Source organism: Schistocerca gregaria, chromosome 9 (assembly GCF_023897955.1).
Source record: "Schistocerca gregaria isolate iqSchGreg1 chromosome 9, iqSchGreg1.2, whole genome shotgun sequence".
NCBI classification, from domain to species: Eukaryota; Metazoa; Arthropoda; class Insecta; order Orthoptera; family Acrididae; genus Schistocerca; species Schistocerca gregaria.
Genome location: NC_064928.1, coordinates 91,339,921 through 91,352,403, shown reverse-complemented (window position 1 = coordinate 91,352,403; position 12,483 = coordinate 91,339,921). Strand labels below are relative to the sequence as shown.

The 12,483-nt window shown below is 40.0% G+C and overlaps 1 protein-coding gene across 1 annotated transcript in view; it reads left to right on the top strand.

Annotated features, from left to right (window-relative positions):
• Positions 1-12,483, top strand: part of LOC126292308 (ATP-binding cassette sub-family B member 10, mitochondrial-like) — a 96,505-nt gene that overhangs the window by 62,644 nt on the left and 21,378 nt on the right. Inside the window, exons 6-8 of the mRNA XM_049986240.1 lie at positions 822-1,053; positions 8,355-8,644; positions 11,804-12,031. Coding sequence (XP_049842197.1) covers positions 822-1,053; positions 8,355-8,644; positions 11,804-12,031 — 750 coding nt within the window. The remainder of the gene's footprint in view (positions 1-821; positions 1,054-8,354; positions 8,645-11,803; positions 12,032-12,483) is intronic.

Here is a 12,483-nt window from a genome sequence, read left to right as displayed (position 1 = left end):
GTTGGGATATGTCCCTACATGAATCCATGTTTGGTGGTCTGCTAAAACTTATACTGGATGCCCTTCAAAGTCAAAATGTGAAAATAGTGTGACTAGTGAGCATGAACTTTTGAACATAGACCATAGAATGAGTGTTAAACTAATAGTTCAGTCTCTGGAAACATTCAAAAGACTGAAAAAAGACTCAGATGTGTCAGACCACTCATTGCACGACCCTGGAAGGCACCTAGGCAGTGTGACCAGTCACCCCGCCTTCTCAGTGGGTGATTATCGATCAAAAATGGGTTGGCAACAATCCCCCAGACCCTCGACAGTCCCAACCTTACTCCCACAGACTCTTTGTTTTCCTGGCTCGAGATAACCTGGAAAGGATACCGTTGCACGACGATCGGCAGTGTGGATACTGGATTTGCGTGTGCCCTAAAGGACATTCCATTCCAAGCCTTCCATGATGCCTGTAACACTTGGAAATCTCATTGGCAAAAATGTATTGAATGCAGGAGGGTCCTATTTTGAAGAATTTCGACCCATTGGACTGGTCTGATCAGTAAATTAGTTTTTATGGGCTTAGAAACATTACTTTGTGGGCAAACTGTGTTCATATTGTAAGCTCAACAGCTTTTATTGTGATGCAGCTAGATAATGCCTAAGGAGATGAACTAGTGAACTCCTAAATAAAATTCAAAATAAAACAACAGCCTATGCTTGAAAAGACTTCTGTTAACTATCTGCTTTGAAGTTAATGTTAACAGTCTGAACGTAGCTCATTTGTAGATGTGCAGGTGGTTTGTACGGTTTTCTTTTTTTCTTCTGCTGTGCAGACTGGACTTTCCGGCAACGTGATTATTCTCTCCGTGCTGTACTACGGAGGGGTGATGGTCGGCCAGAGTGCCCTCTCTGTCGGCGAGCTGTCGGCATTTCTGCTGTATGCTGCCTACACGGCCATCTCTCTTGGGGGCCTCACGAGCTTCTACTCTGAGCTCAGCCGTGGCCTCGGTGCCAGCACACGGCTCTGGGAGATAGTCGACAGGCAGCCTGCAATCCCAGTTAGAGGTGCACTTAGCTGTACAATGTTACCAGTTACTAAGAAAAATGAGTGTGTGCGTGCGTGCGTGCATGCAACTTTTTCAGATAAAGATGGAAGAGATGACTAGAACTTAAGTTTAATAATTATTTAATGAATAGCTATTTTTTAAAATAATTTTAGATGGGTTGAGTTTGTTTTTTATTCGATTATATCATGAACTGCATAACTATTAGAGTTTCATGATATGATTCAGCCTGTTTCTAAATGACATACAAATAAATGGTGTGTTCTAGCTTTATTATTCTGTACACTGACACTACACAGAGGTCGTAAATCATAACCACCCCCCTCTCCCACATGCGTAAAGACAATCAGATAAACCAAAAACAGTTTCCAAGACCATCTGTAAAGATGAATGTAAGTAAAAATGTACATCTAATGAGGGGTGACTACAGGTACATAGGTCTTCAAATAGTTCTCTTCATCACCTAGAGGCCACAGCACTATTCACGTGATTTTTTTCCCCCTTAAGTTGGTACAAGTGTTTGTAGACACCGTGTAACATTTCAAGTCATTCCAGGCAACAGCTGGCTGTAGGCAATTCTTTGAAACAGTTGTTGTGCATGTGGTGTTGAAAATGGGAAAAAACAACTATCGTGCAGTGATTAAATTCTTTGTAAAACAAGATTTGACACCAACCGAAATTAATTTGCAGATTGTAAATGCATATGGTGACTTCTCACCTTCAATTTTCACCACGAAGAAATGGGCGGCCGAGTTTAAATGTGACCGTGAAAGCATCCGAGATGATCCACATGAAGAACACCCAAAATGGGCAAGCACACCAGAAATCAGTGACAAAGTGCATGATATAATTTTGGAAAATTCGTGTATAAAGGTGCTTCAAATTGATAATGCTCTAGGAATATCACAGGAACATGTCGGTCGCATCTCGCACCAGGAACTGAATGTGAGAAAGCTCAGTGGAAGATGCATGCCGCGTGTGCTCACTGCGTATCACAAGTGTATTTGCACGACACTTTCCAAAAAGTGTTTGGTGCATTTTAAGAAAAACAGAAGTAACTTTTTGCGTCAATACGTGACAGTGGATGAAACACAGATTCTGCAGTATCATCTGTATCCAAGCAATACAGTGGAGAGAAGCTGATTCTTGAGTTTCAAAGAAGGCAAAAATGATGCCATTAGTGAGAAAGATTGTGGCATTGGTATTTTGGGATGAGAAAGGAAATTCATTGACTGACTATCTTGAAAAAGGTAAAACCATAACCAGAGATACTTCTCTCAGCTTCCAACAAAACTGGACACAAGCATTCGTGTAAACAGACCCGGCTTAGTAAAGGAAAAAAAATCACCTTCCACCAGGACTATCACCTAACCACAAAAGGAATTTGCACTATGAAGGGCTGGAACATCCACCTATTCCCCAGATTTGGCTCCCTTGGACTTCCACCTGTTCTCAAAACTGAAGTAGTTCCTCACTAGCCAACTCTTTTCATCAAATGAAGAAGCATTGTGGCTGTAGAATGGTACTCTGAAGCACTTCTGATAATGTCATTGTAACACTGCTGAATGAAATGTATTGATATTAGAGGAGATTGCATTAGAAAATAAAAATTCTTTGAAAGCACGAATTGTCATTTTTGCTATCGTGCTTAGAACTTTTCAGACTGCCCTCATAATTCCTTTCGTAGCTCACGGATGAAGGATTTTTGGAGCCACATTCATACTGAATTTTCGTAATGCTTTGCTGTGAAACACGTCCCTTCATTTATTTATAGACGGTCACTCCACTAATTTATCAACACCTTGTAAAAATGTGCATACATATGCACACAATTACTTCTGCTCCATTGTACCAGCTGAATACACTGTGCCAAAATTGTAGCTCTGCAGCTTGCTTGGAAATAAGGGTTAGGTGGATTGGAGGGGAGTAGTGAGGGAGATGGAGAGGGGCTGAAGTACTTCTCACAGTTCTTACATAATGTGACAGGTAGATGTAATTATACTTCATTTATTTGAACAAGGAAACTTTGAACACACAGACCGCTGTTTCTGATGCAGTACAACAAAAGAAAATAAACATTCCCCATAAATTCTTAGTAACTTGAAGGAAAAGTTCATCACAAACAACTGTTCTTCAATGAAGTGAAAATAGATTCTTGAGGACATAGATTACATTCTCTTGGCCGGTCAGTGGTCTGTCTTCAGAACAAAGCCTGTATTCAATGTTCTATCTCCGGAGCAGCACGACTTATCCACTAAGCTGAACACCGAGGCTCAGAGTACGAGTCACGAGAATCCAGTTGTGCGAGTGGTGAAGACAGTGTCCAATCAGAGGTGGTGTCCAAACGGTGATAGTACATCAGTCTCTGGCAGGCAAAGACGAAACCTGCTCTAGCCGGCCCCACCCGGGCAAGAATACTCACGCAGCAGAAGGTTACAGTTTTCCTGTCGGCTACCGAAGTTGCTGCAGATGCATCAAGAGATACCAGTCTGTAGTGACCGTGTCATTATCTTCTGCGCCCTCTGGCTGGTTACAGGGAGGCCCTGTTTGGCTGAGCCAGATACTGCAGGAACCAGCCTGAATGCAGGGGTTAGGCTGATGATAACCAGCTAGGTCTAGACGTATCATTGGGTGGCAATGTCGAATGCAAAGCAAAGAGAGAGACTGTGGGTGAGGTAAGAAGGTTGGGGAAGGGTGGTTGAAAACTGGGAGGGAGAAGCAGCTGGCACACAGGATAGGAGTGAGGCACCAGTGAGTGATTACTGGAAACAGACGTGGGGAGTGCGCAGTGATGTGAATGAGTGTATTGGGTGGGACAGATAGAACAGAGGAAGGGGAGATTGTGGGCAAGGAGTGTGGGTGCATGATGAGTGAAGTTAGAGTCCTGGGGTGGAAGTGGAGGATGATGTGGAGCAGAAGGCTAACAGTGATTCAGGTCACAAAGATTACAGGATCAAAGGATGTGCTGTGAGGAAAACTCCCATCAGCACAGTTCACTGAAGCTGAGGTTGCTGGGAAGGATCTAGATGGCACAGTCTCAGGAGCGACTGTCAAAACTGAGCTGCCGTGTTCGGCAGGGTGTTCTGTACTGGATGGTAGACTCTACTTTTGGCTAGCATTTGATGGTGATTGATCCTTTTGCGGGAGAGCTGGTTTGTAGTTGTGCCCACTATAGTGTAATTCGTGCACAGCAATTCATACCTCTGGAAAAGGATTTGTCTGAAAGGTAGCAAAATTCTCTCTCTTGTTTATGTACCATTCAGTAACTCAGCATCTCTATTCTTCGGTGGGTAGTTACTGTTACTTCTTAAATTATTTACATTCCAGCCGTACTTTCCCTCACCAATTTATTAAGATGGCTACTAGTCACGACCAGCAATGAAGATGGTGTCATCTAGAAGCGTGTACATTGTATAGTCATGCTTCAGTCCTCGCACCTTAAACTGGATTATTTAATGTTTTATTTTAATTTGGGAGTTAAGATATTTCCATTTTACTTTTTGAGCTTCTACAATTGCTGGTATACAAGGAACATGATACCTAAAGTGGTGTATACACTTTTGTAAACCCTCGTCGCCAGTTTTGTAATGACCTCATTGCTACTGCTGTGGAGGCCAAGTTGCCACAGGTGTTAAGGTAAGCCGAGTTTTTGTGTTCGTGAAATGGCTTCTGGTGCAGTACACTGCTAAGACATTTTCTCCCTGCCACTATTACAAAGCTGTGCCCCAGGGTCTGGTAACAAGGTAGGAGAACAAAGGTTCTACAACACTGTAAAAAATTAGTAACAAAAAGTCACACAAATGAGTTAAAATGTTTACTTATCTTTGTGACTAGTTGAATATTGAAGTCTGCAACATTTGCTTGTAATATAACACAAAAAGACTGCCAATGGCTAAGTGCAAAAGGCTTCTGTCCCTTATCTTCTGGTCATTGGCGGATTGTACTCATCCGGCAATTGGCCGAGGCGAAGTCGATATCTTCATCCTCAGCGCCACCCGTGGTGTTGCTAGAACTCGTGCAAGTGATAAGTCTCTATAGTACTGGCACCAGCTCGCATCTTTGTGCCTGTGGTGCTTTTGTCCTGGCCGTGTCTTGTTCACACAGCATACACAAACTTTCCTTGTAATGAAATAGCATCTAGACCTGTCATTCCACAAGTATAAATGTTCTAAGCACTTTCATTGACAACATACTGACACTTACTTGAAAAAATTATTTAAAACAAACAATCTTGTATTGTGGGTCTCTATTGCTTGCATATACTTGATAAAGGACACCTTAATGATACCACTTGCTCTTGAAAAGTATTTATTTGCCATACCATTATTCAGGCATATAGTCCATCATCAGTGGCATACGCCGTGCACGTCTACATTAATTGATATGTATCCCTAATATAAAATCTGTATGCTGGTAAAAAATGTTGTTGATCTCTGCGGTTCACAGATTGTTGTGTTTATACTTGGCAGACACGTCGGTTGGTGAAGATATGCACAGTATATGCAACTCGTGATAGGCTGTATGACCAAATGCCAGTCTGGCAAGTAAATAATTTTGAAGTACAACTCGTGATGTACATCATGATATCCTTTAACAAAGTACCTATTTTAGTGGCCAGTCACAAAGTATGTTGTTGTTTTCTACTTATTTTTGTGGTTGAACTGCTTTCTTATCTTCGTAATTGCAGTTTACACATCAGTTTTCACTACCAAAAAAATTTTCTTTTGAGTAATTTTACTTTCACATATAAATTTTTAAACCTTTTCGAGAAATAACTGCATCCAGTCACCTTTTATGATGGTTCAGTTTTTACTATACCACACCCATCTTAAAGTCACCAAGTGACACATTGTCAGATGTTTCACAGTTTTTGATGATTGATTGCAACACTGTGGGAGTTGTGGATCAGAGTTAATATTATTCATCAGTTTCATCCTGCTGCACAAATCACATTGGAAAACGTAGCTTATGTTTTCCAGATACTGTATGTTGGTCACATAACACGACACAAACTTTGTCGCAGGCAACAACTCCTACATACTCTATATTCTGAAAGAGTGGTTGCAGTTATTTCTAAAAATCTTTATCCATCTGTCCAAAACAAAGCATTTTAACAACTGTTAGCTGTCAATATACCGACAAAATCGGACTCCATCTTATACACATTCTACAGTATTGTACAATCACATTTGCAACACTTAAGTAATGTTTGGACATCAGCATCAACCATTAGAACACAAAGGTTTACATTTACATCATAAATTAAATGTAGAATCAAATGCATCAGTTGTTGTTAATTGCAAAAACAAGCACACTTGACGTGTGTCTATTACAGCGCCATGTACCATGAGCGAAAACAATGGTTTGAGTAAACCGTACGTATTTTTTGGTGTAGAATCCAGATAAGCTATAAAAGAGTGTGTGCATCCATGCCGATGGGATGGTTAGGAGGTTGGCAGATTCAGCACAGGCAGACATCTACAGATGTCTGCTTTACAAATATTAACTTTCCCTTAGAAAACTAATTTGAAACAATGAGTCATCTTCAAGATATTTAGTTGTCTCCAATTAAAACAAACACACTGTGTGTATTGGTACCCCTAGGCTCCTGAAATGTATTTGACAAAAAGTTCATTAAAAATTTTACACAACATTCTTGCTGCACACTTCTGTAGAATAAACACTTTTTTCCACCTAAGCTACAGTATCGCAGAAGATTATGCCATATGACAGAATTTGGTGAAAGAATGCAACATATGCTAGCAAATTTGCAAAATGCGGGAACTTTTAGAACTTCAGGAATTTTTCATTGTTTTAGTTTTCAGTTAAATTTTTGTAATTTTGACCGGCAACAACCGACACTCTAACAAAGCATTTTATTTTAGCACACTACAGCACAATAATACTGCAACAATAAAACATAAACAAGAGAATAACATCGAAATGAATTTTCAGTTGCAGAGAAAGTGCACCACATACAACAACAAAACACAGTGTGCACACAACTGTCTGCTGCCGACAAAATGTGTCACAGACAGTGCAATACTTCATAACAAAAACTGCTTTGTATGCATCTTTCTTGTGTGCCTCATTTTGAAGATTGTGACATCATAACTGTTTACATTTCAAACAGGTGGTGGGAAAATATAGCGAATGGTGGTTTGAGAAGCTTTACTTTAAAAGCAAATTTCCTTTCAAGCAAGATGAATTATGTTACATATGAGAATGTGGGATGAATTTCTTAAATCATAGAGCATTAGACTGTCATTCAAAATTTAACCCTGAGGACCAGGCACTTAGAAAAATTTCGAGCCCAAAAGCTCAGCCATTTGTGCCATTACTTAAAATTTTACTGGCACATCCGTGTTTCACATCTTAAAGGATAACACAAGCTTAAAAAAGACCAAGTTTGAAGGTTAATTTGTCATATTTCTGTTATTTTTTCATATTGATCAATATTATATGTGAAAGCTCAGCTTCTTTTGTAGCTATATGTATTCAAATTAATTTAAACCATTAACTTTTCTCATTTGTGTGTTCGGGTTACTTACCAGTAATGTTGCTAATGGCTAACTATATCACATGCTCTATGGCTCTGGATATCTGCTGTCATTGGCTGGCGAGATCTCATGACGAGCTATAATAATCTAACAAAAGCATGTCGCAATCGAAATTTCAGTGCTTCGGAAGGTATCATGTTGTATTTGGTGAAATTTGTGTTTATATGTTTGTAATATGAAAATATGCACCGTAAATGTTGCACGCATTAAGGATCTTTACAAAACATGTTGTCTCCTGCTGGGTTTCATTTCCTAAAGTAATGGGAATTTCTGTTCCGATATATAAGACTCACTATTCAAAAGATTGATAAGTTTTACTAGCATCAAGGGAAAGTATATTGTCACTTAACATGGAAAAATGTACTTTCACCCAGGAAAAAGTGAATTTTCACTTGAGGAAAAGTGTATTTTTAACTGGGAAATACTTTTTTTATATATATGCTCTCCCTCCCCCCCCCCCCCTCTCCCCTCCGTACATACACCCTGTTACAGTTAAAATGACAACTGTGAACCGTGGTCCGACCTACATATGTTTGCTTCTCAGTGTAACATACTCTTCATAGTAAATAAAACAAACCCACTGATGACAGTCCAACAAGAGCCTAAACATGTTTGGATAAAAGTGGAAACAAATAATTGTGTCTGCTCGATGTGGCATCATAGGAGGACTTTATTGTTAAGTGAACACTGATATAAGTAGTGAGCTTCATGATTGTTTCACAACAAGAGTATCTCATTCCAGGTGGTCTGACTCCTGTGGCAGCCCCAGTCGGGAATATCGTGTTCGAGGATGTCCATTTCTGCTACCCGGTGCGTCGAGAGAGTCCCGGCGTGTTCCGGGGGCTCAGCCTGAAAGTGCCCGCCGGCCAGATCACGGCACTGGTCGGGGCGAGTGGCTCGGGCAAGAGCACAATCGCTTCACTGTTGCTACGGCTTTACGACCCCGATGGAGGACGCATTCTGCTCGACGGCGAGGACACCCGCCACCTGGATCCTCAGTGGCTGCGTTCTCATATAGGCACTGTCAGTCAGGTAAGGAAAGTGTACTTGCGTAAATTCATATAGTGATACTTGCTTACATAATTGTTATGGACTTGAAAATGTAGCATCTATCTTAGGCGAAATTAGTGCCAATGTTTTTCTCCATCTTTTGTAAATGATAAGACATACTAATTTAAAAGGTTACTCTGATTTAAAGTGATTCACAATGTTATCTATCTTTCCCATCCTATTCGAAAGTAAAAAATCTGCAGAACATTGATCTCGAATCTGTAACATATAATCCCTTATCGGCATATTGCAGAGTCCTTTTGTCAGTGTTTGTAGGTGTGTGGCCCATACTTGACAGTTCTGAAGATAAAATGAGTGATTTACTGAGAGTAGAAATGGAACCGAAAATAATTATATTCATCCATTACGGGAAGACACTCTGTGTGGTCGAAACACGCTGACCAGTTTTTGTTTTGTAGTCGCTAGTGTGGGCACATTAATATGGAAGTCAGCTCAGAGTATAAACAAATGACAACATAGACCATCTGTTGGGACAGGAGTGGAACGGAGTAGAGGGACAATCTCCACCTCCCTCTCTCAGGGCAACCAGTCGACACATTTGTTCTAACTGTGATGTGGTCATAGGGATCATCTATCCATTCAGCTGTTGTGAGAGTTGAACTTGAACCTTATGATGTACCAGGATTGTCTCTTGACTCACTTCAAAACAAGAAAGGGAACAACAAGCAACATGAAACTCAAAGTAAAGCAGAGTCACAAAATAGTTGGTAACTGGTAATGCACAATTACTTGAATTCAAACAACCTTCCCAGCTAAAGCTGCCACATTAGTGTGTCCAACTTTATCAAGCAGCCAAACATACATTTTTATTTGTTCTAAGCTACTATTTCCGGCAGCTGTGTTGGCATATGCAGATTTGTATCTAATAGAGATCATTCAAATGTTGTGCACCACAGAGCATCACTTACACCTTTTAGATGCTCTGACTACAATTGTGTACATTTGTATTTAATGCATATTAGCTGCAACAGAAATATTTTTCCTCGGCTGAAACATCATGTACCATACATACGTGGGGCGTTCGAAAAGTCGGTGCAAAAATAAAAATTACTTATGTGTTTGGGGTAAACCTTTTTTATTTTTTGACATAGTCTCCTTTTAAACTTACTCACTTCGTCCAATGCTGTTCTGATTTGTTGATCCCTTCCGAATAATAGGAATTGTGCAGTCTGCAAAATAGCTATTAGTTGCTGCAATCATCTCCTCATTTGAATATTATCTTTGTCCCGCCAATCATTTCTTCAAATTGGGGAACAAGTAGTAGTCCGAAGAGACTAGGTAGGATGTGAAAAGAGTTGGAATCCTATTTCCATTAATTTTGTGACCACAACTACTGAGGTGTGTGCTGGTGCATTGTCGTGATGGAAAAAGACTTTTTTGCGATCCAATCGCCGGGGTTTTTCTTGCAGCTTGATCCAATGATGATGAATAATATGCACCTGTAATAGTTTTACTATGCACCTGTAATAGTTTTACTCTTTTCAAGATAGTCAATGATAATTATTCTTTGCGAATCCCAAAAGACAGTCATTATAACCTTTCAGGCCAAAGGAATGGTCTTCGCATTTTTTTGTGTGCAGATTTTGCCTTGGTAACCCATTGTTTAGATTGCTCTTTCATCTCTGGAGTATAGTAATGTATCCATGTTTCATCAACAGTGACAAAATGATGCTTAAAGTCATGGGGATTCTTCCTGAACAGCTGCTAACCATCCTTGCAACACTTCACAACATTCTGTTTTTGAGCAATCGCAGAACCCATCTTGCCGATAGCTCTCTCATGTCCAAATATTTATGCGAAATATTATGTACACATTCATTCGAGATGCCCAAAGCACTAGCAATCTCGTGCATTTTAACTCTTCTGTCATCCATCATCATATCATTGATTTTATCAATGATTTCTGGAGTGGTAACCTCCACAGGGCGTCCAGAACGTTCAGCGTCACTTGTGCCCATATGGCCACTATGAAAATTTTGAACCCACTTATAAACTGTTCTAATCGAAGGTGCAGAGTCACCGTAATGTTTATCAAGCTTCTCTTTAGTCTCCTGAGGCTTTATTCCTTTCATAAAGTAATGTTTAATCACCACACGAAATTCTTTTTCGTCCATTTTTTGACAATCACTAGACTTCCGTGATTCATGCAAATGGCAAACACAAAGAAATAGACCAACATGGCTGAAACTTGGTGTGCGTTCTTTCCAAAGATGCTATTAACTAAACGTGACCTCGATACGCGCCGGTGGTGCCATCTCTCTGACCTTGCACGGACTTTTCAAACGCCTCTTGTATATATGACTTGTAAATCCTCTCATAACGCACAATTACTCCCCTCTATAGCATGTGTCACTGTAAAAATATCAACAAGTGAATGTAGCAGTGTGCAGCAACATGATCCTGCCAGAATTAACTGAAATTGTTGGTTAGTTATACTCTACTGTATAATTGAATATTATTAGTGTTATTTTGCATGGTAATTATTGCATTATAAATATATTTATTTATGTTAGTCCATAAAAAGAAGCCAAATGTTCAAAGCATGTAATGAAAACCAGTGCACATACTTGTATAAATCGTGCATAAAAAATCATGTTGAGCACAAAGGAACATTTTCCTGCCTCCAGAAAAAATTCAGGTCTGAAAGGGTGAAAAGTCCACTGATAAGTCATTGACTTCATTCATACGTATATTCTTCATTTTGAAAATACATTCTTATGAACATTTTCTTTCAGGCTTGGACTTCACCAATGTGCAATACCAGTAACTGAAAATTGGTTACATTATCACATTTGTCTGCAGAAGAAAGATATTGCAAGTTATTTCTGATAAAATAGTTCACCGCTATGCTGTGAAATAGCATTTATTAGGTAATTTTGCATTTGTAGGTAGGTTTTGAATCCATGTTCACATTTATTGCAAATTTGAATTTTCAGGTCTCTAATTATTATGATCTGTGTCATTGACAAAGCCCATTTCATTGCAAAATGATCGATGACCAATGAAGATTCTTCGTTAATTTTCACCAATTTAATTTAATATTAATGTCTGTGAAGAATACGCCTAAGTACGAGACAGGGCAGAGTGGCTGTAGCACCTGAATTTCAATGCCTGTTTCAGGAACCAGTCCTATTCTCATGCAGTGTCAGGGAGAACATCCTGTACGGTGCAAACGACCCTGCGTCAGTGACGGAGGACCAGTTGAAGTGGGCTGCCCAGGAAGCCAATGCACTTGCCTTCATCCAGAAGCAGCTGCCCGAAGGCTTCGACACGCCAGTTGGGGAGCGCGGAGTGGCTCTCTCAGGCGGACAGAAGCAGCGTGTGGCTATTGCCCGCGCACTCATCAAGGTAGATTTTCTCTTCTGTGTTTCGTGAAGCATATTTAAAGTTGTTACTTAGATGTTTCTTGTGAGTAGTCAGCTTTTTTACTAATTTTTTCTGCCTCCTATTCTTCCTGTCTGACAATACCTCATACACCAAACATCACCAGTTACTTGGTTTGAAAATTCCAGTCTGTCTAATCCTCTTTCCAGGGCTAGTGTAATTACTTGTCGATACCTTGGCGTATGAACCGACTGGAAAGGGGGGGGGGGAGATTGTCGCACACAAGAGACACACAATAATACCATGTAAAACCACCCCTAGCCTTGGGGATGACTAACTCCCAACCAACCTTGTGAATGATTTCAATTTGACAAGGAAGGTATGCCATATTCAGATGAGCGCATTAATTGATTATTTAATCCCATACGCTTACTATACTGAAGCGTCAAAGGAACTGGTATGGACATGCGTATTCA